Source organism: Bicyclus anynana, chromosome 26, assembly GCF_947172395.1.
Source record: "Bicyclus anynana chromosome 26, ilBicAnyn1.1, whole genome shotgun sequence".
Lineage (NCBI taxonomy): Eukaryota > Metazoa > Arthropoda > Insecta > Lepidoptera > Nymphalidae > Bicyclus > Bicyclus anynana.
This window is the reverse complement of record NC_069108.1, coordinates 193,832-221,782: the sequence shown is the minus strand read 5'-3', so window position 1 is coordinate 221,782 and position 27,951 is coordinate 193,832. Positions and strand designations below refer to the sequence as shown.

The 27,951-nt window shown below is 40.3% G+C and overlaps 2 protein-coding genes across 2 annotated transcripts in view; both read right to left on the bottom strand.

Annotated features, from left to right (window-relative positions):
- Nucleotides 1–1,932: 1,932 nt before the first annotated feature.
- LOC128199611 (uncharacterized) lies at nucleotides 1,933–12,445 on the bottom strand. The gene is made up of 3 exons (XM_052889835.1): nucleotides 12,407–12,445; nucleotides 11,761–12,115; nucleotides 1,933–11,397 (listed from the first exon to the last, which is right to left on the bottom strand). The coding sequence occupies exons 1-3, from the start codon at nucleotides 12,443–12,445 to the stop codon at nucleotides 10,001–10,003; spliced, it is 1,791 nt and encodes a 596-aa protein (XP_052745795.1). The 3' UTR covers nucleotides 1,933–10,000.
- Nucleotides 11,978–27,951, bottom strand: part of LOC112045698 (1-phosphatidylinositol 4,5-bisphosphate phosphodiesterase epsilon-1-like) — a 78,464-nt gene continuing 62,490 nt past the window's right edge. Inside the window, exons 20-39 of the mRNA XM_052890003.1 lie at nucleotides 27,207–27,337; nucleotides 26,572–26,665; nucleotides 26,193–26,288; nucleotides 24,159–24,268; nucleotides 22,217–22,359; nucleotides 21,477–21,658; nucleotides 20,846–20,977; nucleotides 20,048–20,226; nucleotides 19,271–19,462; nucleotides 18,519–18,738; nucleotides 17,596–17,720; nucleotides 16,993–17,200; nucleotides 16,248–16,462; nucleotides 15,809–15,953; nucleotides 15,126–15,202; nucleotides 14,732–14,828; nucleotides 14,042–14,168; nucleotides 13,260–13,362; nucleotides 12,819–13,014; nucleotides 11,978–12,115 (exon numbers count right to left, since the gene is read on the bottom strand). Coding sequence (XP_052745963.1) covers nucleotides 12,828–13,014; nucleotides 13,260–13,362; nucleotides 14,042–14,168; nucleotides 14,732–14,828; nucleotides 15,126–15,202; nucleotides 15,809–15,953; nucleotides 16,248–16,462; nucleotides 16,993–17,200; nucleotides 17,596–17,720; nucleotides 18,519–18,738; nucleotides 19,271–19,462; nucleotides 20,048–20,226; nucleotides 20,846–20,977; nucleotides 21,477–21,658; nucleotides 22,217–22,359; nucleotides 24,159–24,268; nucleotides 26,193–26,288; nucleotides 26,572–26,665; nucleotides 27,207–27,337 — 2,763 coding nt within the window. The 3' untranslated portion in view covers nucleotides 11,978–12,115; nucleotides 12,819–12,827. The remainder of the gene's footprint in view (nucleotides 12,116–12,818; nucleotides 13,015–13,259; nucleotides 13,363–14,041; nucleotides 14,169–14,731; nucleotides 14,829–15,125; nucleotides 15,203–15,808; nucleotides 15,954–16,247; nucleotides 16,463–16,992; nucleotides 17,201–17,595; nucleotides 17,721–18,518; nucleotides 18,739–19,270; nucleotides 19,463–20,047; nucleotides 20,227–20,845; nucleotides 20,978–21,476; nucleotides 21,659–22,216; nucleotides 22,360–24,158; nucleotides 24,269–26,192; nucleotides 26,289–26,571; nucleotides 26,666–27,206; nucleotides 27,338–27,951) is intronic.

Below are 27,951 nucleotides of genomic sequence, written 5' to 3'. Positions count from 1 at the left end.
TTTCTTGGTTTCATTTTTTTAATGATAATACAGTCATCACAAGCCTCTTTTCAACCGACTTCGCAGTCAATCGCTTGACTGAAATCAAGATGGTAGGTAGTAATGAAGTCTAGGTATAGTGGTACCCATATTGTAGGTGATTTGATACCCATATTTTAGGTGGTAGAATTCAAATTCAATTGGAATGCTGGCAGGGAATTCCACATCTTTACAGTGCCTATGACGGACCAAACCGTTTACGTATCCAAAGGAACTACATAGCAGTGCAATTACGATGTCTAGTTGTTAGAATGGTGAAGGAGGACAAACAGCAAACCTGAGCAAAGCAAACAATAACATTGAATAGGAAAGATTTGTTTGTTTGTTTGCATTGAATACTTTCGAAATTAATGAATCGATCTGAAAAAGTCTTTCACTGTTGGGAAGCTACATTATCCCCGAGTGCTATAAGGTATATATTATCCCCGTATTCCTACAGAAACGGCAAACGCGTGGTGTTTTCTTTACTAAATTGTCTCAGCCGAATATGGGTTGTTAATCTGTTGCAATAGATTTGTCAGGGGCCCGCATGTCTTGAAATAAATTGCTCAAATCGTTTCATAATAGAACACATTGGATCTTCTAATAAATAGACGATTTGTATCAGTTAAGATGATTTAAATAAGAACGGACGAGTGTGGTTTGTGCTTAGCCTTTGTTGTTATTTAGACGGTCATTGGATTACTATGTACTACGTACTAGAATAGTCACGTCGAACAAAAACAAACGAAGACGACGACGATTTGTTCCTGTAAGAATCTAGTAGCTATCTAATCAATATAACTGATTTTTGAGTTCTGACTATTTTTCTTTACTATTTTAAACCAGTTTTAGTAGCTTATTTCATTTAGTATATGACCAGCAGTGTTATTTATTACTTGATAAACAAAATCACGTGGTAACGTCACCATATTAAGTTAAAAATAATTATATATAGTAATTCAATGTAGCAAGTACTACGGACGGTATATTTCTTGTTAATAAGAAGTAAAGTTCGTGGTATTGTAGGGGAAACCTCTGGATCTACTCAACCGATTTTAAAAATTCTTTTACCACAAAAAGCGACATTATTTGTGAGTATCATAGGCTACATTTTATCCCTATTTTCTTACGGAAACAAGAACTACGTGGGTGAAGAAATCGCGGGGCATTGCTGGTTGGATATAAAGAGATACATTTTGTGAGCTTGTTAGGGGTAGGTAATCTCCGGATCGATTGAATCGATTTTGAAAATTGTTTAACCAATAGAAAGCCACATTATTTGTAAGTGTCGGCCATGTTTTTCATCTTTGTAATTCTAAACTAATAAAAGAGGTAAGATTTCATTACATGCTTGTTTGTTATGAATAGTATCCGAAACTACAACGTCGATTTTAACAATTCTTTCACCAATAGAAAGCTACATTATTAACGAGTAACTTGGGCTACACTTTATCCCCGTATTTCCACGGGATTCGTAACTATGCGAGTGAAATCGCGAGGCTGTAAATATTAATAATAAATACTTATTGGACCTTGCTCACGAGATCACCGCCATGTGGAATGTTGAGTCAACTATTATTGTTCCGATAGTTGTCTCAGTCAATGGTCTTATAGCGAAAAGCTTCGACCAACACCTTAAGAAGCTTTCGCTTAACTGTTGGATCAAGAGTCGGATACAGAAGGCAGTGATTCTTGAGACGGCGCGTATTGTGAGGAGGTTCCTCACTCTGGAGCCCTGACCACCGGTTGCTTGGATACTCAAATGTCCCGCAGCGAGAGGGTTGATTTTTTTTTATAAATTTTTAACAGTTGTATTTTATTTTTATATTAACATTGTTAAAAATTAAAAAAAAGAGAACTAATAAATAAATTAGTAATAAACGAAATAATAATATAAATGAAACATCAGTGCACAGTAAAATAAAATGTATTTCATTTCATAAAATATAACCCACCGACTTACAAACATACAGAGCGACAGCCTGCAAGAGTCAGACATACCGCATTTTATGAAAGCTGAATGTTTCGTAGTAAGCACGGTAACCAATTGGTTATTTGACTACCTTTGATTATACATATTTAGGCGAAATTGGTGATAATATATTGACGAATTAGTATATAAACTACACACACGAAGACTAAAAACATAAACGCAGAAATAGGTAATGAAGATATCTATAGTTAACGAGTTTTCGTCGTGATCGTGACGTCACACAAGAGCATTATTTAGTATGAGGCGTTTTTGAGCGATCACAACAGTGTTGCAAAGATTTGCCTGTTTCTCCGAGAGTAGACATCGCTGATCATTAGCGTATAAAGGATCATTTTCTGGGGGCCTGGCCCCTGACAAAACAAGAGTCGAAATTCAATATAAAAATTTCGTTTACAATATTTTTGTGATAGCCCAGTATGCTAGGGTGGGCACAGGACCATTCTAGGGTGGGCACGGCTTACCCGGAACCCCCCCCCCTCCCCACTATATACCTATGTCGTAGATTCACCGTTACTTCTACGAAATAAAAAATGTCAAATACGCGATAATGTGCTGAACATCTTCAGCGTGCATAAGATGAGGCGTGTCTGGCTCTCGCAGGCTTTCACTCTAATACATATTATTAATAGAATGTAAATTCACAATTATAACAACATAATAATTATTACTATTACATAAAAAGAACATTTTCATCATTTCTTTCATTGGGGCAGTTCTATGGAACTATAAAACCATAAGAATTATATAACAATATTAATAAAATTATTTTATATTTTAATAATGTAACAGGGGTTTTTTGTCATAAATAATGTATAATATTCATAATATAATGTCTCATTGCACCGCTGTGTGCCGGCTCAGTGGGTAGCCTATATACCAAAAAGACCCATTTCGAAGCTATCTTGGAGAAGGGATTTTCCATTTTGTACAATTAGTACGTATAATGCATACCCTAATTAGAAACCATCTTTATGGTAATGGTGGCTTCGTATTGCGAGTTTCTGGGTTCAAATTCTGGACCGAGCTTCTAAGAAAATGTCTGTTCTCGGTCAGGAGTTGGGAAGTCGCTGGTGCCCCGTGCCTCGGTGAGCACGTTAAGCCATCGACCCCGATGATTATCACTGTAATAGCGCAGAGGTCGTCAAAGAATTTAACGTAATCACCTACGACCTACACTCGTCATTCGGAGCACATAGGCTAATCACTGGGCGGTACTTTATAAATAGTTTTGTTCCATGTCCCAAAAACACTGGCAATATAATTTATTTGTTATGACAGCTACTTGTATAATAGTAAATAAATATTACTTAAAATACATTCTATCAATGGTTATTAAAATAATTTACATGTAAAAGTAGTTTGAAGCAAAGATTTAAGTTAATTGTTTATAAATAAATAAAAATAATAAAATAAATGAATTTTTATTTCAGTTCAAGAACCATATAAATAATAATCTAGATGAGTTAGTAAGATGTATGTATTATGATATATGTTTATGTAATTCCGCTATAATGTTTACGCAACGCCTGCAATTTCCAAATAGCAACGGCGCAATTGTGCGTAGATATCATTACGATGCTGTGAGGTGCTCTTGGAGTCTGATTACTAAAAACACTATAAAAGCCCAAAATGTTGTCCGCGTGCACATTGTGGAAGTAGATGTTTGTTAGAAAGAATATACAAAAAAGGAATACCCTACTATGCATGTTTTGTTGTCTTTATAAACGTAATCCCTTTGGATTAGGCAGCGTTTTCGTTAAAAGAAGAAAGAAACTTCCAATCATCGCCATATTTCAACAAATGTATGTCGACGACATAAATACTTAACATTCCTCATGAATCACTATATCCATTGAGGAACACCGTATGAAAATACGTTCTTAGATTTTACAGCCAAACGCGACGATAAACTTTATTTTATAATACGATTGTAGGTATACAAAGTGGTGAAACGATTACGACCTTAATTTCAACCACATATGGGGTATCGTGTAAGTAGTCTGCACGCCAATTTTTATTAATTTCTATGCAGTGGTTTAGCCACAGAATAATTTTTTCACTTAAACAATTTTTGAACACGCTGTAAATGTATTACAAATACCTCACGAAAATTCACTAGGTCATTCACCTTGATAAACCAAAATAACAATTTAAAATGTGCGTTTTAAAAAATATTGGTAACTTACAAAAAACAAAAATCCTATTGAAATTTAGACCTAATGCACATAAGAATAAAAATTCTTATTGTCTTTACCATACTTACCTACAATAATTATTCGGCACCACAAATTTTGTACCTATTTTTAATGTAAACAAACGAAAATTGCGACGTTGTCAATTGGGCACTAATAGTCCAGGATCCGGGGAACATTTTTACAGTTGATCACTACCAAGTTAATTTTATGTGAGTAGCTTTGTCTTGATGAGGCATAAATAACATTGAATTTGTAGGACAATATGGCTGAAAAGTTGTATAAATTAATAGTTATACAACTTATCAGCCATATTGTCTTACAAATAGCGTGGTCAGTTATTTCGTTCCTATGCTCAGACATTTTTGTTATCTAGTAACTCTGTTAGCTACCAAAATAAATAATTTTCGAAAATTTAAAAATTGGGCGCCTCATCAAGACGAAGCTACTCACGGAAAATTAATTTGACAGTCATCAACTGTTAAAATATTCACCGGATCCTGGCCTATAAGGGCTTTCATTCAATATCATTTGTTTTTAGCTAACTGTAGGTGTTTGGAAGATTTACTAAGTGGGAATAGGATAGAAATACATTTAGTGTTTTTGCTAGATTAGGTTCCCGGCGCGGGCGGCGTCTTTTGAATAGTGACTCAGTGTGTGATAGCCAGTTGCTACCCTTGCGCATTGTTTTATACAAATCAAACATTTCTTGTGATTTGTGTAGTTTTTTTTATTGTGAAGTGTGTTTTGGTATTGAAACATAATGCCACGTTTCGGTGATACTGCTACTGAGTATTATACCGATATCTCGCGACGTTGTACCTTGTGTATTTTAATGAATGGTGGACATTTCCAGGATTTTAAAAATTTAAACTAAGTACTGTAAATACGTACGAGTACCTACCTATACCTATCATGTTTAAAATGTGTGAGCTTTGATTAGTAACATTTGTAACAAAAACATCTAGTGACAAGAACAATATCTACTCGTCTCGTGCGGCGTACAAAATACAAATTAATTCAATTTTGGCGCTCCCGCCCGCCGGCGCGGCGTGATTATTCTTATGTAGATAAGTACCTACGAGTGCATGAAAGAACTTTACGCACTACAAACGGACCGCCAAATAACCAAAAACTAGGAGACGCGATGTTGCCGCTTTTACCTACAGGTCACTTGAGGTTAGTTTTATATTATTTTAAAGGATGTTGTGAATTTTTTAGATTATTTCCGAATTTATTTTGTTTGAAAATTTAGTTTTTTTATTTATTATACAATAATTAATTTAATCACCTAATCGTATTTTGATTGACTGTTAGCGATCGTGTATTAATTTAAGGTCGTATTCCTGGCACCACTTTGTATACACATCAGGTAAATTTATTTTCCGATAAAATTATTCAGGATAATTATGATGATGATGATGATTGCATAGTAATTAATGCAACTACACAAATTAATTTGAATGTCAATCTTTTAAATTAATTTAAATCTTTGGTTTAAACTATTAACCTAATATAATCTCAGCTCGCTTTTACATCAATCTATTTATATTCTATTATTTTATACAATAAAATCAATGTCTCGATAACAATTATTCATTTAAAAGTTTAAGCAAACCAAAATAATTATTTATATAAAATTTAAATACATATTTTATATAAATAATAATTAATATACATATATAGATAATAATAATATTATAATGTATTTCACATAGAAAGAGAGGCTACATAACATTAAACATTATTTTGTTCTTATTAGCTAAAGTTCAAAAGGATAGTATAAAACGTCTTGTAGATAATAAATTTAATGTTAATTTCACTAATATAAATTCAATTTGCCTTTTTAATGTGTATGTATAGATGGGTAGATATTATTCTTTTTGCAAACGCTTACTTTCATATAAATTGACGATAAAATAAATAAATATTAATTATCGAATGAAATATGGCATAAAAAATGGTTTTTAAGGATATATTCATTTAATTTCTAACGCTATATGCTAAAAAAGTTTACATAATAGAAATTACTAGTTATGTGTTCTTAGTTCCCCACAGTTTATAATAGGTACTAAGTAGGGAATGTATTGATTTTACCCCATTTCTCGAAAATTTTTCAAAAATGCCAGTAAATGTTTGCAAAATTCATACATGTAGAACAACTACCTCACGAACGGGTGTCGTAAGTTTGGCTGACGTTGTAGCAGTTACGACAACTGATGAGCTTATGTATTTAGCTTCAGAGATATTTATAATAATACAATAATTTTTACTAGCAATTTCAGCTGGTCGGTGAGCCGAAAACTAATTTTGTCAACCATTTCCACGACGTGAAAATAGTACTTTTTCATGGTTCACGCATTTGGTGTACAGCCAAACACAAATCATTATAAGAAGGTTGAAAATTTGACAGTCCATGCTTTTACCATGTAAGTGTGGAAGCCAATTATGGAGTTTGAACTGTGGTGGCTTTACGCTTTGTAATGTAGTAATTTTCAAATTGTCCAAGTTCAAAATTTTGTATTTGAACTCCAAACGTATTTCTTTTAGCGATCATATCTCCATTATGTGCTGAGAAAAAAATAATTTCAAAATTGGTTAAACAATGACGAAGTTATAAGGTCAAACTCGAAAAAATCCATGGTTTAAAATCGGATAAAAATACAAGGACAGGCTTAATACAAAAATTAAAATCAAAAATCTCCATTTAAAATATTTCGTATGCGTAAATAATGTCGCTGCTATGTCCAATATTTCCGTGTATGTAGTATCACTTTTTCTCTTTGGAGTATATACTCTTTGGTCTGGACCCTTGGAATCTGATGCCTTCCAAAGCCACCAAAGTCCTAACATAATTGGCTAACAATACGTACATAGATATAGTACGAGTATGGCCTAACATTAAGTCGTAAAACAAAATGAAGTAGGTGTGGCAATCGCAGGCTACAATACAGTCAAACGCTCTTCGTGAGTTAGATGTACTACATAACTGTGTATTAATATGTATTTGTTGTTAGAACACTAATATATGCCTAGGTTTCTATATCTAAGAATAATAATATATTTTAGTCGCTATATATTTTTATTAATAATAAAAATCTCACTATTCCTTCTCGACTTATTCGAGACGTTTGTTTTTATTAAGCAATATATTTTTTTTATTACTAAAATTGTTATCATAGATGTTAATTTATTAATAAAGTTTTTTTAGATATTTTCTTTGAATAGAAAGAAAATTAAACTTATTTCAGACAATACACAATTATAGATATATTTAGTTAATTTACTGATTTAATTAAATCTTAAAATTAATAATTTTAATTTATTGTGCATTACAAGTTTTTGTTTATCATAATTTTGTTTCATAAAATATTTCGTCCTGTTTTTATAGTTAAAAAAATATATTTTTTTGTCAACGTTACCTTGATTAAAAAATGTTTTGTTCATGATTATTTTTTTATGGTCACATTTCAAGGAATAGGGATGTTCCTAATGTTTTCAATTATCAAAATGTATTTTTTATTTTTTAAATAGCATATTAAACGCGTTATCAACTGAGCCGTAATAAATGTCAATAGACACAGTGAAATGTTTGGTGACCCGATGACTCAATTGAAAATGCGCTTACTGGATTGTTTTTTACTTACAAAATTAGTACATATAGCAAGGTTGTTTTTCCAAACCTCCGAAGCAAAAGAAGCAGTCTTCCAATAAATGAAGTGTATGTTTGTCTATCCTTGGCATCGTAGCTCGCAAACCGACGGACCGATTTAGAAACGCACGCAGATTTTAAAGAAGTAGTTATATGTTACCGTTAAATTGTAAAATACGTTAGTTTATAATCTCACTCGCGATATTGTAATCTGTCGATATATTGTGATTTGTGAACTGAACATAATGTTACAATTAAACGTGTTATTTTTTGGTATATTATAATCTATGTAAAAAATTACAATGGACAAATGAAAGAAAAAAGAAAAAGAAAGAAAATCGGAGGGGTGCCAGTGCGTATTTTAATTTTTTTAAACACGTAATTTTAAACATTGTTCTTCCATAAGTAAAATGATGATAATGTTATTTATAAGTATAATTTTGTCAAATCTAAAGTTAGGTAAGGTTAGAACACAAACTTAGGTCAATAAATAATAAATAAATATGTGATGTCACAATTCTTGAAGTATTTTATTTGACTGACATATGTGTTTCATTCCTAACACTATGGACACAGACCGGTCTGTTGTAAAGCCGACCAATCAGGGGCAAGTTCGGACAGTAATTGACGTTTTAAGATTGCAATTTAACGGTTTCACTTCGATTATACCGAAAAATAACACGTTAAATTGTAATTAGTATGTTTAGTTCACAATATATCGACAGATTACAATACCGCGAGTGAGATTATAATCATATCATATCTGTGCACTCAGAATACAGAAAACCAGTGGTTTTCTGTATTCTGAGTCTGTGCAACCTCTTTCCTCTAAAGGTTTTAAAAAAATCCGCCAGGGGCATCACCAGGGAGAGGTTCAAATCGACACATAACCGTCAAATTATAGTAAGTGACACGTATTTATCAAGTGAAGTATATGAGATATTTTCAAAGGGTTTTATAATAGTTTAGTTTTACGATAACGATTTTGAGGAGGACAGGTCGATATATAAGTAACCTCGTTTCTCGTTAGTTAAAAATTTAGTGTAACCGATAGTAATATCTTTAACGGAAAGTATTTAGCGCAAGCATCGTTAGTTAATATGAAATAGTATTTTAGAGTACTGTAAATTTATATATTTTTTAATTTCAAATATATAATTGCAAATATTGTACGCCGTTGTCATGTTTGCTATATTTACAATGTACTATATCAAGATATATAATATAATAGTTATATTGTACTAAATAAACTAATACATACTTACTACGATATGCCGGTTTGCATTTTTATTGGATATTCTCTTTTTCAGAACATGTATATTTTTGTCATATATAGTGATATCTGCTTTCTCGTGTAATTTTGTCAGTATGTCCTGCAAATTTCTGATATTTAATTCACGTTTCAGGATTACGGCGTGACACAGTTGTCCCGACTTTGGATCGATTCAAAATCCATTGGATATACTCCGACAGAATGTTACGATAGAAAAAGTTGTTGGTTTTGATTATAAAAATACATTGCATTGGTTATTTCCGAGTCACCCTGTACATTTTTTGATATGTCCCTTTTTGTATGTACGGAACACAAGTATTGTGTTTTGTTTTGACTACTGATATAAATAACAGACTTTTTTGTACATATTAGGTATGCTCCCGAAAAATATGTATTAAGTTTTTAATTTTAACCCCTTGTATTAAAACAAACGCAAATGCAGTCACTGACTGTTTCATTGACATCTGTCACAATGTTTTTATAGGAAACTGTCAAATTAGGCGCGTTTATATTCATAATGAAGTTATTGCGAATGTCATTATTGACAGGTGTATTTATAACATCAACATTTGCAGCACAACAGATGTATAGACTCCGGCAAGTAAGTTGAACCAAAATTACTGGTACAATTATAAACAAAAGTGTTAGATTTGTGCTTCGTGGTAGCCCGGTACATTAAAGATGTCAAGTAATTGAAACTTTCATACGTGATTGTAATGTCAACGAGGTGCTGTAGCAGCTCGTGGCACCTCGACCGTACGCCGCTAACACCAGATAAAATGCTCCTGCGCATGGTTCAACTTAAAGGCCGCTTACTATACCTATATTATTACGCATTTTAATTAATTTTCATGATATTCTCAATAGGTTTATTGCTCAGTTTTGTTTACATCCGACATTTTGTCAGAATCTCTGTCCATTTTATCATTGTCATCCAACAGATCTTCCACATCATCCAAACTTTCTTGCCCTTTTTTATACTCTGCGATGTCACTTTTGATCACATCCATTTTTGGGGCTCTGTTACCATTGGGGCTCTTGATTTTATCACCGTTCTCTTCTAAACTCTCATCGATTATCTCCAATCGAGATCGGGAGAAGAATCGGTGCAACGATTCCAATTTATCTAACGCCCTTTCGTTTCTCTCCGAGCTGGCCGACAGCGACGTGTCGTCAGTCATACACGCTGAATCGATTCGCCGGCACATCTCTGATATCGATTCCGATATTTCTGTGGTCGATGTAGACTTGTCGACTCTCAGCACTTTAGGCTTCACCATCGTGCTCTGCGGCAAATCAGGTATGTTCCTCAAGTCCACTAAGCTGATTGATTTCTGACTCGGACTCAAATCGAACTCTCGACTGTATTCTTCAGTGGACGGTCCTGAACTGTCGTCGAAGGGGTAATCTCGTATCTTGTTCTCTATGTAGAGTATTAATTCTTCAGCGCATTGTCTGATCTGACCCATATTGTCCACACATCGGGAGGAAGGCTCCGGTTCGTCTTCTTCTATTATGTCTGACAGCTCCACGCTGTACGGCTGCCCCTGGCTGTAGCTCATGTGTGGAGGCTGCGTGTACGCATTGAAGTTGTCCATGTCCTCCTGCTCGCTCATCGTATCGTCTTCAAACATCATGTTCAACTCGTACACTCTGAGAACGGCTTCCTCAAATATTCCTTCGAGATCAGATTTGATACAACTCAAATCGATGACCGTCTCAGACACTCGCCTCGAGTTCTCCCCTCTGTCTATCACAGTGTCTTGCGTGTGTGTCAACGTTGAATCGGATTTCGTTTTGCTAATATCACTTATCGTTTCAAATTTGCTTATTGTCATATCAGATTTCGATTTCTCCGATAACGACGGAGTCACTGATAGAGATTTGGGTGCCTCCTTCTCTTTTCCGCCGTAATCTTCCATGTATTTGAGTAACATTTCAACTAAAGTTTCACTTCCTTCGTCCCCTGGAGTTTCATCTATGAATGTTAAGTTTTTTACGTTGACATTAGATTCAGATAGACTTATTCCTTTAGCGTTTATTTCTATAGTGGGATTCTCTAACTTCCTCTCCTCCGTTCCGAAGAGAAACTCCATTAGAGTGATCTTCTTCTCTTCGTTGTTCTCTTCGACGCAACCGGTCGTCGCCAGGAACTCTATGAGAGTCTCCATCTTCTGTTCCAACTCCGTGTTCGCTTTCGTTGGCACATACACGTTGTTCGAGTCTTCCGGGCTGGCTTCTCGTTTGAAACAATTTCCACCGCTACCTGTAAAGACGAAAATGGCTGTTATGAAACATTTGTGGTCACGTCGTCCATCGTCCATCGGTAGACGGGTTTATGCTACGTCAGGCAGTCAGTAGTCAAACGAGTGGTTAGGTAATCAGTAACCATTTAAGGTTTACGTATATTTGATTTAAAAAATATTGCGATTCATAGTATTCTTATTTGTTTCCTCTAATTCCTTAACCACAAGCCAAATATGAGTAGACACATATAAATAATGTTGATATTTATTGAGTTTAAACTGTTAACATCATGTTGGAGGGAATTTTACTGAAATTCTACACAGTTTGACGGTTTTCAATATTTCGTGACCTTTCGCTTTTAGATATTTAAATCATAAATTACCTTTTCTTTCCTCCTTTTGACTTTTTACAATAGTAAAGAAGAAATCGATCAGGTTGGCGATCCGCCTCTCCGTGCCGTCTTCATCGTCAGAACTCAAATCGGACTCCTCCTTGACCAGGGGGCAGCGCTTCTCCTCGAACCTCCGGGAGAAGACGGTGTCCTGGACAACTTGGAGCAAGTCCCTGGCGAGCTTCGCCGGGGACTTGGTGTCGATCGGTGGGATGTGGTCGAACGTGGCGGCGGGAGCCGAACGCCTCCTCTCGCGGTCGATGCGGAAGAAGTCCCACAGGGAGCCCAGTTCTGAGGATAAGGATGCGCGGTGGTTCGCCAGACTGGTGCCGAGCCGCCGGAAGACCTGGGAACATGTTGATGTCACTACAATCAGCTAGCGTTCTTTAATCAATAGCAGGTATTGGAATTGTCTTTTATTAAGAATTGTCACTGCCGTGAGTTGCCTCACATAAGAGCCGAAATTTTGATTTGCAGGGTGTAGATTTGAATCCAGACCGGGACATCTAACTCAAACTTTTCAGATATGTGCGCTGTGTTGGTCAACCAGGTGGACTGATGGCTTTAAGCTATTGTCCGCTGGATGCTGGTGGCTCGAGACCGTGGTATTTGGAAGTCCATGCAAGAGGCTTATGACCAGCAGTCGATGTTTATCAGTTGTTAATGATGTTGACATTTAGGGGAGTTCTCTCACATGTTACATATATAGATTACTTAGATATAGCCGTGATAGCTCAGTGGATATGACCTCTGCCTCCGAATCCGGAGGGTGTGGGTTCGAATCCGGTCCGGGGGCATGCACCTCCAACTTTTCAGTTGTGTGCATTTTAAGAAATTAAATATCACGTGTCTCAAACGGTGAAGGAAAACATCGTGAGGAAACCTGCATACCAGAGAATTATCTTAACTCTCTGCGTGTGTGAAGTCTGCCAATCCGCATTAGGCCAGCGTGGTGGACTACTGGCCTAACCCCTCTCATTCTGAGAGGAGACTCGAGCTCAGCAGTGAGCCGAATATGGGTTGATGCCGTCTCACATGTTACTGCTCACCTGCCACACTCAGGAGCGCCAGGCCCTCAGCTTCCTCAGCGATACCCTCTTGAAGCGCGCCATATGTGCCGCGAGAGCGTCCGCGCCCAGCGAACCTCCGCCCTCTCCCTCCGAGTGCACCTCCCGCGCGCGCACGTCCCGGCACGACTGCCCCTTGGCGCGCGCCACGCCCGCCGCCAGCGCTGACGACACGCGCCTGCAACCACCGTAACCGTTACCTCAGACCGAGAGGACTTAGGGACTGTTCAAGTATCACGTAAGCAGATTTATTACAATTGTTTAGCCCTCTTATCAACGAGATGATGTCGCCCAGGGGCAAGTGTCCAGCCGTTACCTGCAGTGCGTGGGGTCGCTGTAGGCGGTCTGCACGGGCGTCTTGCCCTCCGCCACCACACTGTCGCCCGAGATGATGTCGCCCAGGGGCAAGTGTCCAGCCGTTACCTGCAGTGCGTGGGGTCGCTGTAGGCGGTCTGCACGGGCGTCTTGCCCTCCGCCACCACACTGTCGCCCGAGATGATGTTGCTGAGGGGGAAGCTGCCACCGCCTGCAAATGTTTTCAAGTTTTAATTTCTACTAGCCGGTGTCCTGCTGTTTCATTCCCTTGAGAATATGGGAATTAAATATAGCCTATGACATTTACATATAATTCTCAAATTCGGTTTAGCACATACAGAAATTACAGCACCACAAAAGTTTGTGGATATATAAATGAATAGCAATAGTATAGAACGAGGATTGTAACTATACTCCCAACACAACAGCAATTTATAGACGTCAATAGATTTATAACGTCTTTTACCATCCTAATGCACACACAACTACAATTCACGCTTCTCAGGCAAAATAAAACTACACAACTTTTCGCCTGTGAAAAAAGAAAGAAAAATATTTTTATTTGGTCAGTAAACTTAAAACTAAGCTTTTATATTTAACAACGAAGAAGAAAAGTGAAAGTAAAAGCGCACTGACCAAATAAAGGTCTCCCACTCAGCTTAAAGCTGCAGCTAGCTGCAGCGCTGGTTTTCAGTCAGCCTTTAAAAGGGTGTGACGAAAAAGTCCCCGATTATTATCAACGGCATCCGGACATATGTTTTATCCCTGTGAGCATCAGGACTGATACACTCAGGTTAAAGCACCCGCACGGCCTTCTGAGCCGAGGTCCGATTCTTAGACGCTCTACCCAAAATGTTCCGTAGACTGGCAGACAGGAGACGCCATCTCACCGATGATGGCGCCGCGCGTCATGCTGAGGCCGCGCGTGATGCGCGCGATGCAGGCTCGGTGCCGCGGCAGGGGCGCGCAGCTGCCGCGCTCCTGCAGCACGAAGCGGCCCAGCGTCTTCCAGCCCGCCTGCGAACAAACATGGGCCAATTCACAGAACATAGATAACGCTGAAGCTAACATGGGTCAATTCGTGTTGTCTACTATGGGCCTCATAAAAACGCTTAAAGTAACTCAGCGGGTAATGGAGAGAGTTATGCTTGGAGTTTTTCTGTGTGATCGAATCAGAAATGAGGAGATTTGCAGAGGAACTTAAGTGATGTAACTAAGCGAGTCACGAAGCTGAAGTGGCAATGGGCGCAGCATATAGTTTAAAAAGCCGATGGACGTGGGTGCCCCAAGATGCTGGAATGATGACTGCACACCGGAAAGCGCAGTGTTGGCCGATCTCCCACAAAATGGATTGACGACATTAAGCGGGTTGCTGATCTCCCACAAGGTGGATTGAGGACATTAAGCGGGTTGCAGAGAACCGCTGGACGTTGGAGGCCGTGGTGTATGAAACTCCATGGAAAAGGTCTATGTCCAGGGACGTCCATCGGCTGTTAATGATGATGATGATGATCCTACTTCTGTGAATGTTTCACGTATCCATAAGGCACCGTTGAGCAGGCAGAGTACCCAGTACCCACCTGCGCCGCGTACACCACTTCATCATCAGCAAGCGCGCGGTGCTGCGGCCCCCCGCCCGCGCGCCCGCCCCACTCCAACTCCTCCACCAGAACGAACCTATGAACATTACAATAATACAAGTGTGAACTGTCTGTGTCTGTAAATTAAAACTAAATTTTAAGAGCGAAGTTTAAAATACTATATGCATATAGTATTTTAAACTTCGCGTAACAAAATCCACGTATTTATCTAAATATTTGACCATCTATTAAACAAAGTGCCATATCAGCATTACTAGAAAACTGATGAAGATGTGCTGAACGGTAGAATGTCATTTGTCAAGATACAGGAGAACAGCTTGGATTTGTGGGACCTATAATTTAACGTGTTGATGCAAGATATCATAATTGTCACCGTTTGGGATCGTCCTGACATCTGGCTTTGGTCAGCGCCTGGTAGATCACGTAGGACGCTGTCGCTCCGAGCGGCACCTGCGGGCGGACACTACTCGTCAAAAAGTAAATGCACTAGTGCAGTAATTGGAGGTAGGCATATATAGATATACAGGCTGAGATGACCGAGATGTGGCATAAACGATAATTTATCGGGAAAACGTACCAACGATTTGGTCAAACGATTTAGCGTTCTGGTACGATACCGCGTAGGAACCGTCCATCTTCCATCTTAGACTGCTTTGTCATGTACTCACAACATCAGGTGAGTCACAGTCAAGGGCTAACTTGTCATTGAATAAAGAAAGCTTAACCAACTTTGTGGTTAGGCTGAATTGGGGAAAGACTGATCACGTCTCTCCATGTACTATCCCATCCAAAATTTGTCGCCATAGGATCTTGCACAGAGGACCGCAGCACGTGATCCCTGTCTGACGACAAGGAGTGATTGAGCACAACCGGGTGCCATGAGGATCTGATGTAAAGCACGAACTAGGGAGCTAAAGTACTGCAATTCGTTGTTCCTATACCTCCGAGAATCTTATGCCACGATCACCTCAACCCCGATCTCTTGCTATCGTCTAGTCATCTCCCCTCGAGTGGAGTGTTGAGCCTCACCGGTGACAGCAGCAGTCACAGCCGTACCTTCAGTATGGCGTAGGGTATCTCGTGGCACACGTTGTGCACACACACCAGGAAGCTGTCGGGCGGCTTGCGCGGCTCCTCCTGCGCGCTCGACTCGTCGTCCGACGGCACCGACGCGTCGCGCGACCGGTCCGTCGACGCCGACCTGCGCCACCACACGTGTCACTAGGACTCTTTGTAATCATGATAGCATTATCAGACCTCGCCCCTTAAGAGAAGTATTGAAGAGAAGTTAGAGAGTTCAGGGTGATGTTTCTATAATGATCACCAAATGTTAAGGTTAGTGATCGCGACTGGTGGCTTAGTGTACTCTCTTAGGCACGAGGGTGTATCACCGTGTAGGGTAGGGGTATGGTAGGGATAGATTAGGGGTATGGTAAGGAAGATGTGTACAAGTGAAGTGTGAAGCTTGACCAGATTCCTTATATAAAAATGATACCTTATGCTCGTCAGCCAGGCCCGGCTGCTGGGGTCGTCGCCCACCCTCTTCAGCAGCAGCCTGGCGCCGGGGCGCGCGGTGGACGCCTTCAGCACGCGCTCGTGCGGCGCCAGCACGCGCTGCGTGGGCGCGCGCGACGGCACCTCCTCCACCAGCACGTAGCTGCCGCGCGACGACTTGCACACGCCCGCCTTCGTGAGGCATTGCGCGATAGCCTGCAGCAATGGTCGCCAACGTTTGTACCAATCCGCTTAACTGAGGCAACATCATCTGAGATTTATTTTACAATTTTGGATGCTATCGTTTGAATATCAGTTCTTCAAAGTAGCAAAATAGTCCTAATCGATATTGGAGAAGGTGGGGCTATAAATGATCATCAAACCTCCTGACAATATCCAGAATCATAACCATACTGGGAACACTTCTGTCCTAAGAGCACAGCTGATGCTTATGTGGAAAATAGGTAAATTTGGTCGAAGTAAGGTCACATTGCGACAAAAAATTTCCGAATTATACGAACCGCGGCTTGCCTCGAATGAAGGTGAAGGAAAAACATCATGAGGAAACTTGCATACCAGAGAATTTCTTAATTCTCTACGTGGTTGAAGTCTGGCAAACTGTAATTGTGCCAGCGAGGTATATAATTCTGTGAGGAGATCTGTGTTTAATAGTGAACCGAATATGGGTCGTTAATGATGATGTAGTGGAGATAGTGCAGTTTGAACAAGAAGCGCGTGTCGCCGACCTCGTTGGCGGTGGTGTCGTGGGTGACGCGCAGGATGGAGTAGGGCTCGGCGGGCAGCACCGCGTGCACCATGAGGAAGTGGATCTTGCGGCGCTGCGCCGGCTCGCCCGGCTCGGCGTCGGCGCGGCAGCGCTCGCCCGCCAGCTCCTCGCCGCAGCGCGAGAACACCAGCAGCGACGCCATGTTCAGCGGCTGGTTGGTCGGAGATCTGAAACGTTGCCGGAGCCCATCATCACACCACAAATCAGCCGATGGACAAAGGCCTCTATCACGATCCTGAGCCGCCTGCATCCAGTGAAAGCCTGCGACTCGTTTGATATCGTCAGTCGACCAATACTGCGTTTTTCTGTGCGGGGTCGATATTGCAACACCTTTGAACCCCAACGTCTATTGGTTCTTTGATCCATGTGCCCCGCACACATGCATTCAAAAAAACGAAGTAGAAGAAGACTGAAATAAACTTCTTTCTAAAATTAAATAACACATGAACCAAATCTTGAAAATGAATAGCGCCATTTTTCGTGTTGGACTTGGTTTACTTCACAATTGTTCACTGTTGGGATGTTCCGAACACCCCGTTACAACACATCAACAACCCCGCACCTGAGGCGCACGTGCCGGTAGCCCGGGCGCAGACACTGCAGCGGGATGACGCGCTGCGACAGCATGTAGTTGGTGTCCGCGTCGTACACTTCGAAGCGCACGAACGCCAGCTCGGGGAAGTTCACCTGCAATCGCAGAGACTGGTATTTTATGCAAGATAGGCTCGCGATTGACCATGATCTCACTCTTTCCAAATCTGATGTTTCCTGAGTCCTGACTCATATAACTCTACGATTACTAACGTTAGTAGCCTTCCTCGATAAATGGGCTATCTAACACTGAAAGAATTTTTCAAATCGGACCAGTAGTTCCTAGTCAATCAAACAAACAAACAAACTGTTCAACTCTTTTTCAAACATATTAGTATAAATAGGTATCCTTAAAACATTATGCATCTCTACGCAAGCGTGTCCCCTCTTAGACCATATCTACCCTTCTACCATTAGATCATGGTCAAACACGGGTTTATCTAGATTTAAAAAATATACTGAAAATAACTTAAGTGTATAGTCAACGCCGATACTAAAGCAATTCCCTGAGTGCTGGTGATTCTCCTTAAACTCTTATCCTGGAGAAACTCTCTTAGCGCATGGGCGAAAGATACTCTCTAAACGCTTATACTGGGAACTTCTTTAAGATGTGAATTCCCGTCAGTGATTTTTGCCAGAACTTTAAGACTATAAACATAAGTTGGAAATCACTGGCATGTAGCCATGTGGCACGTCGATTCTCTTTCTACAAACTTTCGAAAACTAGAAGAATGTGTGAGTATGACAGATCCGATCGACGACTCGACCACGTGACCTGTCGATAGCAAACGTCATACCCATCTTTTGAATTTTCGAAACGTTTGCGATCGTAGAAAGAGAACCGACTTGCCACTTGGTTACAGGCCACTGTATTTGCAAAAAAAATGTAGGTACCTTAAAAGTGAAAGTTTCGTTCCATATAGGGTTGAGTGCGTTCCGCCGCGCCACTCGCGTCTTGATCTTCCGGCAGTCTGCGGGCACGCCCAGCACCTCCAGCTCCACGTACGCGTTGTAGAACGAGTAGACGTTCTCCGCCACGTACTGGCCCGATATGACGGCCAGCGTCAGCTGCGCGGCGTGGATGCCGTCGAACTCCTTGTCCATTGGATTGAACCTGGACGTGAAGGATCCCGTTACAAGAGACCTTAGTGGTAAGTGCTTAAGGTTTACAATCGCAGGACATTGTGTTGTACAGTTTAGTGGACTGTGGTGTGGGGTAGTCCTCAGAGGTTTCGAAAAAATACAATTTACATATCGTCAGGACTTGATGTTATGCCTCGGTAAGTCGGACTCGGGTAAACACTAGCGATTAAAAAACCTCATCGTCTGGTCTTTGGCTTCTGTCTCCCGTGGACCCGCCTTTAGGCGTTACTTCGCAGAGAGAGGGTCTTGCACTACTGCTCCTTCAGATGTTTCAAGTCTTACCTTCTTCTTCACTTTTCTCTATGCGGCGAAGCTCTAGGAGAAGTTCCGTCGCAAATATAAGCTTGTCGCCTCTCACTTGGGTAGTGTGTGTGGGCCAGCGTGTGTGGGCCAGCGTGTGTGGGGTAGTGTGTGTGGAGCAGTGTGTGTGGGCCAGCGTGTGTGGGGTAGTGTGTGTGGAGCAGTGTGTGTGGGCCAGCGTGTGTGGGGTAGTGCGGTGCTACCTCCTGTAAGCGATGTGCGCCGGGTCCCACATGACGCGCGGCTTGCGCACGTAGCCGAGGCAGCCGTTGCTCTCGCTCATGGCAGCGTTGACCGCCATGGCCGCGTCCTCCGTCTGGTAGTTGAGCGCCACGAGCTGCACGCCGCACGACCAGAAGGTCACCGGGTCGAAGTTCGAGGAGTCTATTCTTAGGCTGCAACGAACGATGTACCAGTTTATCATCAAGTTGAATACGCAACTAGCGGACGCTCGTAACTTTGTCAGCCTGTTGTTCAGTTTTTCACAAATCTCGAAGGAACTATGGATTTTTCCGTGATAATTTGTCTTGGTATACATAAAAGTCATGGCCTATGGATCTGAGACTTGGTCGCTAACTATGGGAATCATAAGAAGGCTCAGAGTCACACAGCGAGCGATGGAACGAGCTATGTTAGGAGTATCCTTGCGTAATCGAATCAGGAATGAGGAGATCCGCAGAAGAACCAAAGTCACCGACATAGCTCCACGAGTTTCGAAGCTGAAATGGCAATGGGTGGGGCACATAGTTCGAAGAGCCGATGGACGTTGGGGTCCCAAAGTGCGACCCCACACTAGTAAGCGCAGTGTTGGTCGACCTCGACCAGGTGGACTGTCGACATCAAGCGAGTCGCAGACATTCGCTGGATGCAGGCGGCCCAGTATCGTGATGTTTGGAAGTGCCTACAAAAGACTTATGTCCTGCAGTGGACGTCCATCGGCTGACATGATGATGCTGATAGCCAAGAGAAGCAGCACCGACCCGGCGGGATAGGTCCGCACGAGCTGCGTCTCGGTGTGCGCGATGAGCGCGAGCGGGTGCTTGCGGCAGATCTTCTTGGCGATGGCCTCGTTGACGGACGAGCAGCGGTAGCAGGGGTGGTGCGCGGCCGGCGTGCTGAGGCAGCGCGCGCGCCCCGCGCCGCCCGCCGCCAGCTGCTGCTGCGGGCACCAGTTCATCTCTAAGTCATGCTAAACACGGTTTCAAATCAATTGGAAGAGCGCGACAACGGTTTGTCACATAGGGCGTAATAGCCCAGGCGAGACTCCTGTGTTTGACGACCGGTCGCTACGTCGGTGTTAACAGGTTATGCTTTGGGCCAAATAAACTCCAGCTCTTGTGTCACCTGACGCATCGATTAATTTGTGAGACACCATATTAATATATTTTTAGTGTCCGTCGATTGGACGCCGCGATAGACCAGTGGCTATGACTTCTGGAGGGTGTGAAGATGATATTAAATATCACGTGTCTTAAACGGTGAAGGGAAACATCGTGAGGAAACCTGCATACCTGACAACTTTCTTAATTCCCTGCGTGTGTGAAGTCTGCCAATCCGCATTGGGCCAGCGTAGTGGACTATTGGCCTAACCCCTCTCATTCTGAGACGAGGCTCGAGCTCAGCAATAAATCGAATATAGGTTGATAATGATTATGATGATGTCCGATGATCTATGTCACAAATGCAAACGCTGTAATTTAAGTTAAGCAGGTCATGGGTTCGATCCCCAGCGCAAATGCGAGAACTCCTCGGATATGGTGATATGGTGTGCAAGGTACCGTGCCGGTGCTGTCGCTGCTCTCCGAGGACTCGAAGCTGCTGCAGGCGCCGGCGGGGGGCTCCTTGGCGCCGCCGGGCCGCCTGATGGAGCTCCGGGGGGACAGCGGGTTGAGCCCGCGGAACTTTATCGCCTGCGAACAACCAACACATCACGAATACATCGTTAACACATCACCAATACCTCGTCAACACATCGTTAACACATCAACGCATCATCAATACATACCTATAAATAAAATCGAAATGTCTTTCTATGATTTTAAAATAACGGTTTGTCAAGTGCTTATAGGTATTTTTAGACGATAAACAAACACAAACAACTTTTTTTAATTTGTTTCTTTTTTTTTGCGATTTTCGTCAACGATGGGCTTTACGGAATAAGCAAAAACATGCAATTGTTAATGATTTGGTGTTAATTACATTAGTGGATATATTATTTCCGCCATAGTTAGTGAATAGGCCGGCGTCGTGGTCTAACAAGTTCGTTGAAGACACTCCCATGATATGCGGGCGACGGGGGAAAAGACTGCGCAAATGTATAATCGTGCGTCCGGGAAGGTGAGATGCATCAGTTGTGAGTTTTTCATTCATCGGTACATAAGATGTAAGGTATTTCGTTCTATGTTTCACCTGAACATATGTGACCATGTCACTCAGTTCCCTGGCGATCTGGTTGCTCCTCTTCCTGGGCGGCGCGTGCTTCACCCCGCTCGCGTCCTCTCGCTCGCTCCTGCGGAAGCTCTGGTAGAGCGACAGGGACGTCCGACCGACCTTCTCCTCCAACGAGTTCAGGATTTTGTGCAGTTCTTTTTCTAGAAATAATTGATACGAGAATGTTCAGACTGCGCGAAGTTCTAGAAATACAAGTGTTATCGCCGTTTAGTGTTGGAAATAGTAGTCTGTGACGGATATGACGTCGCTCGATCTCGTGTTGGCTTCAGTATGCTCGTGGCGTTCGAGCCGTCCACATCTCTTGTTGTGTTATCCTTTATGGGTTACTTGGGATAGGCGGGGAGAGTGACTTGAGTGGAAAAGGGGAGTGTTTGATATCAGTCAAAGATACCTTTAACCCTACACACATCGTTCACAAGTACGTCACTCCACTCAAGGTCATTCTCTGCCATTCTAGGGTCTTATTTTGGTTACAGTTTGATTTGTTAATTAAGTTGTCCTGACAAATGTTGTGAATCATAACCTTTGTTCGACATTAGTTTTCTTATATTTGTAATCACCTTTTGAGTCCTATAATACAAGTTAGTCTGTCTGCTACTAATTCACTTATAAGCTGCGGAACAATTATCACATATATGTATTTCGTCGGACATACAATGTTGAATGACTAAAAAAAGTTATAAAAGACTCGTAGTTACCGTCGAAGTCGTCGTCCTCGTCGTAGTCCTCGTCGGAGAAGTAGTCGGTGAGCGAGGAGCCGGCCGACTGGTTGGACATGATGGAGCTGGTGCGCTGGCTGGCGTCGGGCAGCGACGCGCTGGTGTGCCGCGCGCCGTTGGACCTGCCACGGCGTTGGACATGACTACCCACGTTGTGGACAATTGTGCTCTTTTTTAACCGACTTCAAAAAGGAGGAGGTTCTCAATTCGGTCGGTATTTTTTTTTTTTTTTTTTTTTTTTTTTTTTTTTTATGTATGTACACCGATTACTCAAAGACGCCTGGACCGATTTCAAAAATTATTTTTTTGTTTGAAACGGTATAGCCCCCATTTGGTCCCATTGCCATCATGTCAAGATCTGATGGTGGAATCCTGGAGAAATTGAGGGGAACTTTCGAAAATTATATGAGTGTCTAGTGTGTTCGTATACTTTTCCATTTAGTACTTTTAAGCACTATAATTTCATGAAGGTTTAAAGTCGATCTGATGATGGAGCCATAAAACAGACGAGGGAACTCCTCGGCGATTTACAGCAGTTACCTTGTGTTTGGGCTTGATTAATTTGTATTAATGAGAACTTTCCACATAGATAGGTTGTGACTGTCATTTAGGGGTTTGGTGATGAAGACCAAGGACAATTAAGGGAACTCCTTAACAGTTTACAGTAACTACCTTGTGTTTGGCCTTGATTAATTCGTATTGCTGAGAACTTTCTAAATATATGAGTTGTGTCTGTTATTAGGGGTCTGATGATGAAGACCAAGGTCAATTAAGGGAACTCCTTAACGGTTTACGGTAGCTACCTTGTGCTTGGGCTTGATTAATTTGTATTGCTGAGAATTTTGTACCAAGATGGGTTGTGACTGTCATTAGGGGTCTGATGTATTCGTTTGAGATGAAATTTTACACTAAAAATGGAAAAATAATAAAAATTTTAATAAAAAAATACAACCGACTTCAAAACCTAAAAACGTACCCATTAAACTAAAAAGTGAAAAATAACATCATAATATGTTCTACCTGCTGATCAGTATGAAGGCGGTGCTTAGCTGGTGTTGTCTTAATTAAAGCCATTTCTGACAGGACCACATGAAACAACACTGTCTGCAAAATCTAAATCTGTAAGATATTCTCACATGGCTTGAATTAATACATCACCGGCTTAGCACCGCCTTCATACTGATCAGCAGGTAGAACATATTATGATGTTATTTTTCACTTTTTAGTTTAATGGGTACGTTTTTAGGTTTTGAAGTCGGTTGTATTTTTTTATTAAAATTTTTATTATATTCTGTGCGAAGTTAAACCTAACCTGTGAGCTCGCTTGATGTTAAGTAATGATGCAGTCTAAGATGGATAGATTATTTGGAAACTACAAATTTATTCTATTTCTACGCATCATCCTACCGGAACGCTAAATCGTTTGGCGGCACGGTAATAGGTAATAGAAAATATCAAATCCTAAACTGACCCGTGCTGGGAAGCAAACCCGGGATGTCTCTGTTGAGAAACATAGAATTAACTTGTACCGAATCGTAAATCTTTGGTTGAGAACCGTCGAAACAATACTCTACATATTGTGTGTAATTGTCCACAATGTGGGTAGTTTACTAACACTGAAGAGTGCGGAGAGTACTATTGTGCTAGATGGCATATATAATGTATCATCTATGGCAGTGAGTCACTGACTCGGCCGTGCCGACAGACGGCGGCGCAAACAGGCGTCTACACTGAGCCCTGACCTGTCAGAAACGCAATCTCTGAGCGGCCGAACTTTACTTAACGTGCCAAGAGAGTGATGCTGATACACATCATATATACTCATTCACGCGAACAAAATCGCGGGCTTCCGCTAGTTTTAAAACAAACTGTCTAGCTGGTAGTGTCAATTCATCTGAGGTGTATTCTACATTGTCTATACCTGAAGGCCGTGGCCATGGTGCCGCCGTACGCCTGCGCGGAGCTGGCGCCCGTCAGTCCTATCGTGGGACTCGACTCCACTGGTAACATCTTTTTGTTTTTTATTAATACCTGGAAATCAAAACAATAAGATTAAATATAGTAATAAAGATACATAAAAAATCCTAAAAGTATTTATGTCAAAATCCTTAGACCATTAACAAAGACCTTATACTTATAACTAGACTGTGCACTATGGCCAATTTCCAATAATACACTGTAATCTTTGACTATGGCGAAGAAAACGGTCCGAGCGAGAGGGCCATAGTGGAGAGGGCTCTCCATGGTTGTGTGTCCTTTTCTAATTAGGTGACCATGACAAATCAGGACACAGTACAAATAGCTTTTAAAAACGATTGTATAAGTATACTAATAAATATTGATGCTACATAACTATGCTACCTACATCTTCCTAATTTATTGTGAGTAAAAATATATTATTTTAGAATGTGCTCACTTACACTTGGATTAAAAGAAAGACTTAAATTGGAATATTTTTTTTAATTTTTCATACTTGGAAAGCAGTGTTGTTTTGATCTGAGTATTGGGTGGAAAATGCTGCTTCCCACCATAGGGAGGGAATAACTCATACAAATTACTTCCCACCGGAATTAAAGCAATTAAGGGCCGGAATGAACTTTAAAATTAGAACTGCTGTCATCAGCTGTGAAGAGTTAAATATTTTTTTTAATTTTTCCCCAACTAAATTCGGGGACAGGCAAAGATCGTAATTTAATATTAAAAAAAAAATCTAAACTGAATTTTGTCTAAAGTTATATTTGTACAAACACAAAGGTATTAATTTTCGAGTAAAAATTATTATTAAAATTATGTGAAAAAGGCGTTACAAGATTTAAATTTTCAAGGTAATTTAAAGTAAGTCGGTACTTATATAGTATCAACCTAACTATTACTACGAGACCACAGTACGAAACTTGAAAAATCTTTGATCTACTTATTTCATGGTGACCCTAAAGAATATTATTGTTGTTTTCACTTTCCCGTGGAAAGAAAAGCTGCTACCAGGATATGACTCTTTTGTGCACCCGGTCACAATATGAATTCACCATTTTTCATGAAAAACATACAGGTTAAATAGGAAAATTTATGAAATCGCAAATCAAAGCACGAAAATTAACCAAACAAGTAAACAGAAACAAACCGCCATCTTGCATTTAATATTACCAGTCTAAAATTTTAAAGTATTACTTTTACTCAGTTTTAAAAGATTATGATTTAAATACAACGAAATAATTATTATTTATATAAACCGTATAAATATTAAAATAAGTTTCAAAGATTATGGATTGTTTGTTTTGGTAAATCATAAAATGCAAAATATAAAATTTTCTACCATTTCTATCAAACCCAATAATTAGTTAAGCTGGCAAGACGTCAGACAAGGACACACAACCATTGGGAGCCCTCTCGCCAGGACCGCTTTTTGCTAGCTATCACCTATAAAAAAATAGCTACCTTAAGTCAATAAGACTAGATCTCATTTTAGCTTAGCAAAAATTTTAGGTGCACAGTCTTGTTATAAGTATAAGGTCTTTGACCATTAATAACTAATGGTCTGAGGTCAAAATCATAACATAAAAACTACGTTGTCAAACTAAATTATATAGAAGTTGTATCCTCTTTGTTTCAGTTTAGAAGTACAGCCTATCTACTCGATTTTAGAAACGATTATTATTAGTTCTTTTACAAACAATAATCATGTTTGCGACTAAGATGACAAGCTTCACATAAACTATTGTCTTTTTAATACTATCTGAGAGCCCGTGACTTCGTCTACGAGTAAATATTTTTTTCACATATTGCGCAAGAGTTATGACTTTTTCCAGTCTTCATTCCAAATTTGCGACAAATTTAGAACGTCCTCCTATTTTTAAATCGGCCAAGGGTTGTTTTTATAACTCAGTGTCAATAACTGTTTTATTTGAAAATCTCTTTCCATAGAGCAATTACTTAAATTAGTAAAAGAATAATTGACCTTGTATTTCAACTGCTCGGGGCTGGGCAAGCGCGGCTCGTCCGTGTAGTCAACTTCGAACAGGAATGACGTCACCAGTTGATCTCCGAACACTGCCTGGATGAAAACAGAACTAGTAAAGCAAGTAAAATAATATAAAATAAATTACAAGCAACACGGCTTGGTTTCTGTTTGTTGCGATTGAAAAATCGCCAATGGAATGCTACATTATCAGTGAGTAAATTATATTTTATCCTCGTATTCTCACAAAAATGGAAACCATGCAGGTGAAACTGCGGGTATAAAAGCTATTACATGATAATTTCGATGTTTTACATCTGCCAGGCGACATCGCGCTAAGTTTTTTTAATACAGTTTTGCTGACAGTAGAGCCACTGACCTCAAAAGTGCTCGCCATGACTTGTTGCTGCGGCAGGCTGCAGTGGTTCTCGATGCTCAGTATCAGAGGGTACGGTGACGTCACGAAGGCACTTCTGTTAGTAAAGGAAGGTATATCTAAATTTTACTTCTTTGTTTTTAGAATAAAAAATAATTACTTTTCAACGTAATTTTCACAAATTTCAATGGTATACGCTTGCTCTTGACTACAATCATCATAGCTGGAAAACATTGAAGAGGTCTAAGATGGGATGCGCTTGCCTATGAGGCGCGTTTGGAACCCTCGTAACTTTAATTTTAAGTTTTCGAATGATTATTATCACCATTATCTTAAGTTTAATATTATTACCGGACGTTTCAAAAGAGCTTGTAAACTAAGCCTATTTGAAATAAATGAATTTTGACTTTGAATTTGACTTTATATTTTCTGCATATTCAATCTTGCCTTGTATATGTCCAATTGTACTTGACAGGATTGCCACTAGGATTGGCCCATCTTTCACAGAAAATATCAATATAGAATCTTAAATCTTTCTTAATTGATTATAGTGTTTAAACTTATCAAAGAATAAAAATAATACATTAAAAATAGTTATAGTTCGCAATGGTCAACCAACCTGGCAATGGTCAACCAACCTGGCAATGGTCTCGACGACTCTCCGGAAGGGTATCTTGGTGGTGAAGGTGTGTCCGTGGTAGATGACGGGGCTGCCGTCGTCGCCGTCCCAGCAGTCCAGCTCCACGCAGCGGCAGCCTGTTAACAAAACCTGGAAATAATTCAGAATTACATTCAAATCCGTTTCGAAGCGTCTTTTACTTCCACTAACTCTCTGACGCTGGGTTGGTTAGCTTGAAAGGTGTCGTCATGGTGGGAAGGAAGGGTCAACTGCCCTCCTAAAAATATTGCATACAAATGCAAAGAACCCTAATTCCTAAACTTAGTTGACTTACTTTGCATTAAAATTACCGTAGAAGTAAACTTGCGCTCCTATTTTAAGCTACATGCTCTTGTCTGTACCTACAATTCATATGTTTCAAGCAGGCCTTTTGGTCTTTGTTGTCTTGCTTTAGCGGAATGGTCTTGAATTCATCTTGAGCTTAAATTTTTTTTCATTACTTTGCGAGTCACCTATTTGCGAGCGATAATGCAGCCTATGGCTGGGGTGTGTACTTGATTATGGATTTTTTATAAACTAAATTCAATCAGGTTTAGTACGATGGTAGACTAGTTACCGTCTATTAGTAACGACCAAGTGATTTTATATTCCAGTTCTCAGGTAGTAATCTGCTGCATTACTAGTAATAGTAAAAGTTAACATTTTCATACATATCCATACTTAAAATTTGGGTTTGAGATTTGTAAAAACAGAATCTCATGCGA

Coding starts and splice junctions, on each gene's coding strand:
- LOC128199611 (XM_052889835.1), bottom strand. CDS start 12,445: ATGTCAACATCATTAACAACTGATAAACATCGACTGCTG. Junction 12,116..12,406: donor CTGATAAACATCGACTGCTG/GTCATAAGCCTC, acceptor ACATGTTCCCAG/GTCTTCCGGCGGCTCGGCAC. Junction 11,398..11,760: donor TCAAAAGGAGGAAAGAAAAG/GTAATTTATGAT, acceptor TCGTCTTTACAG/GTAGCGGTGGAAATTGTTTC.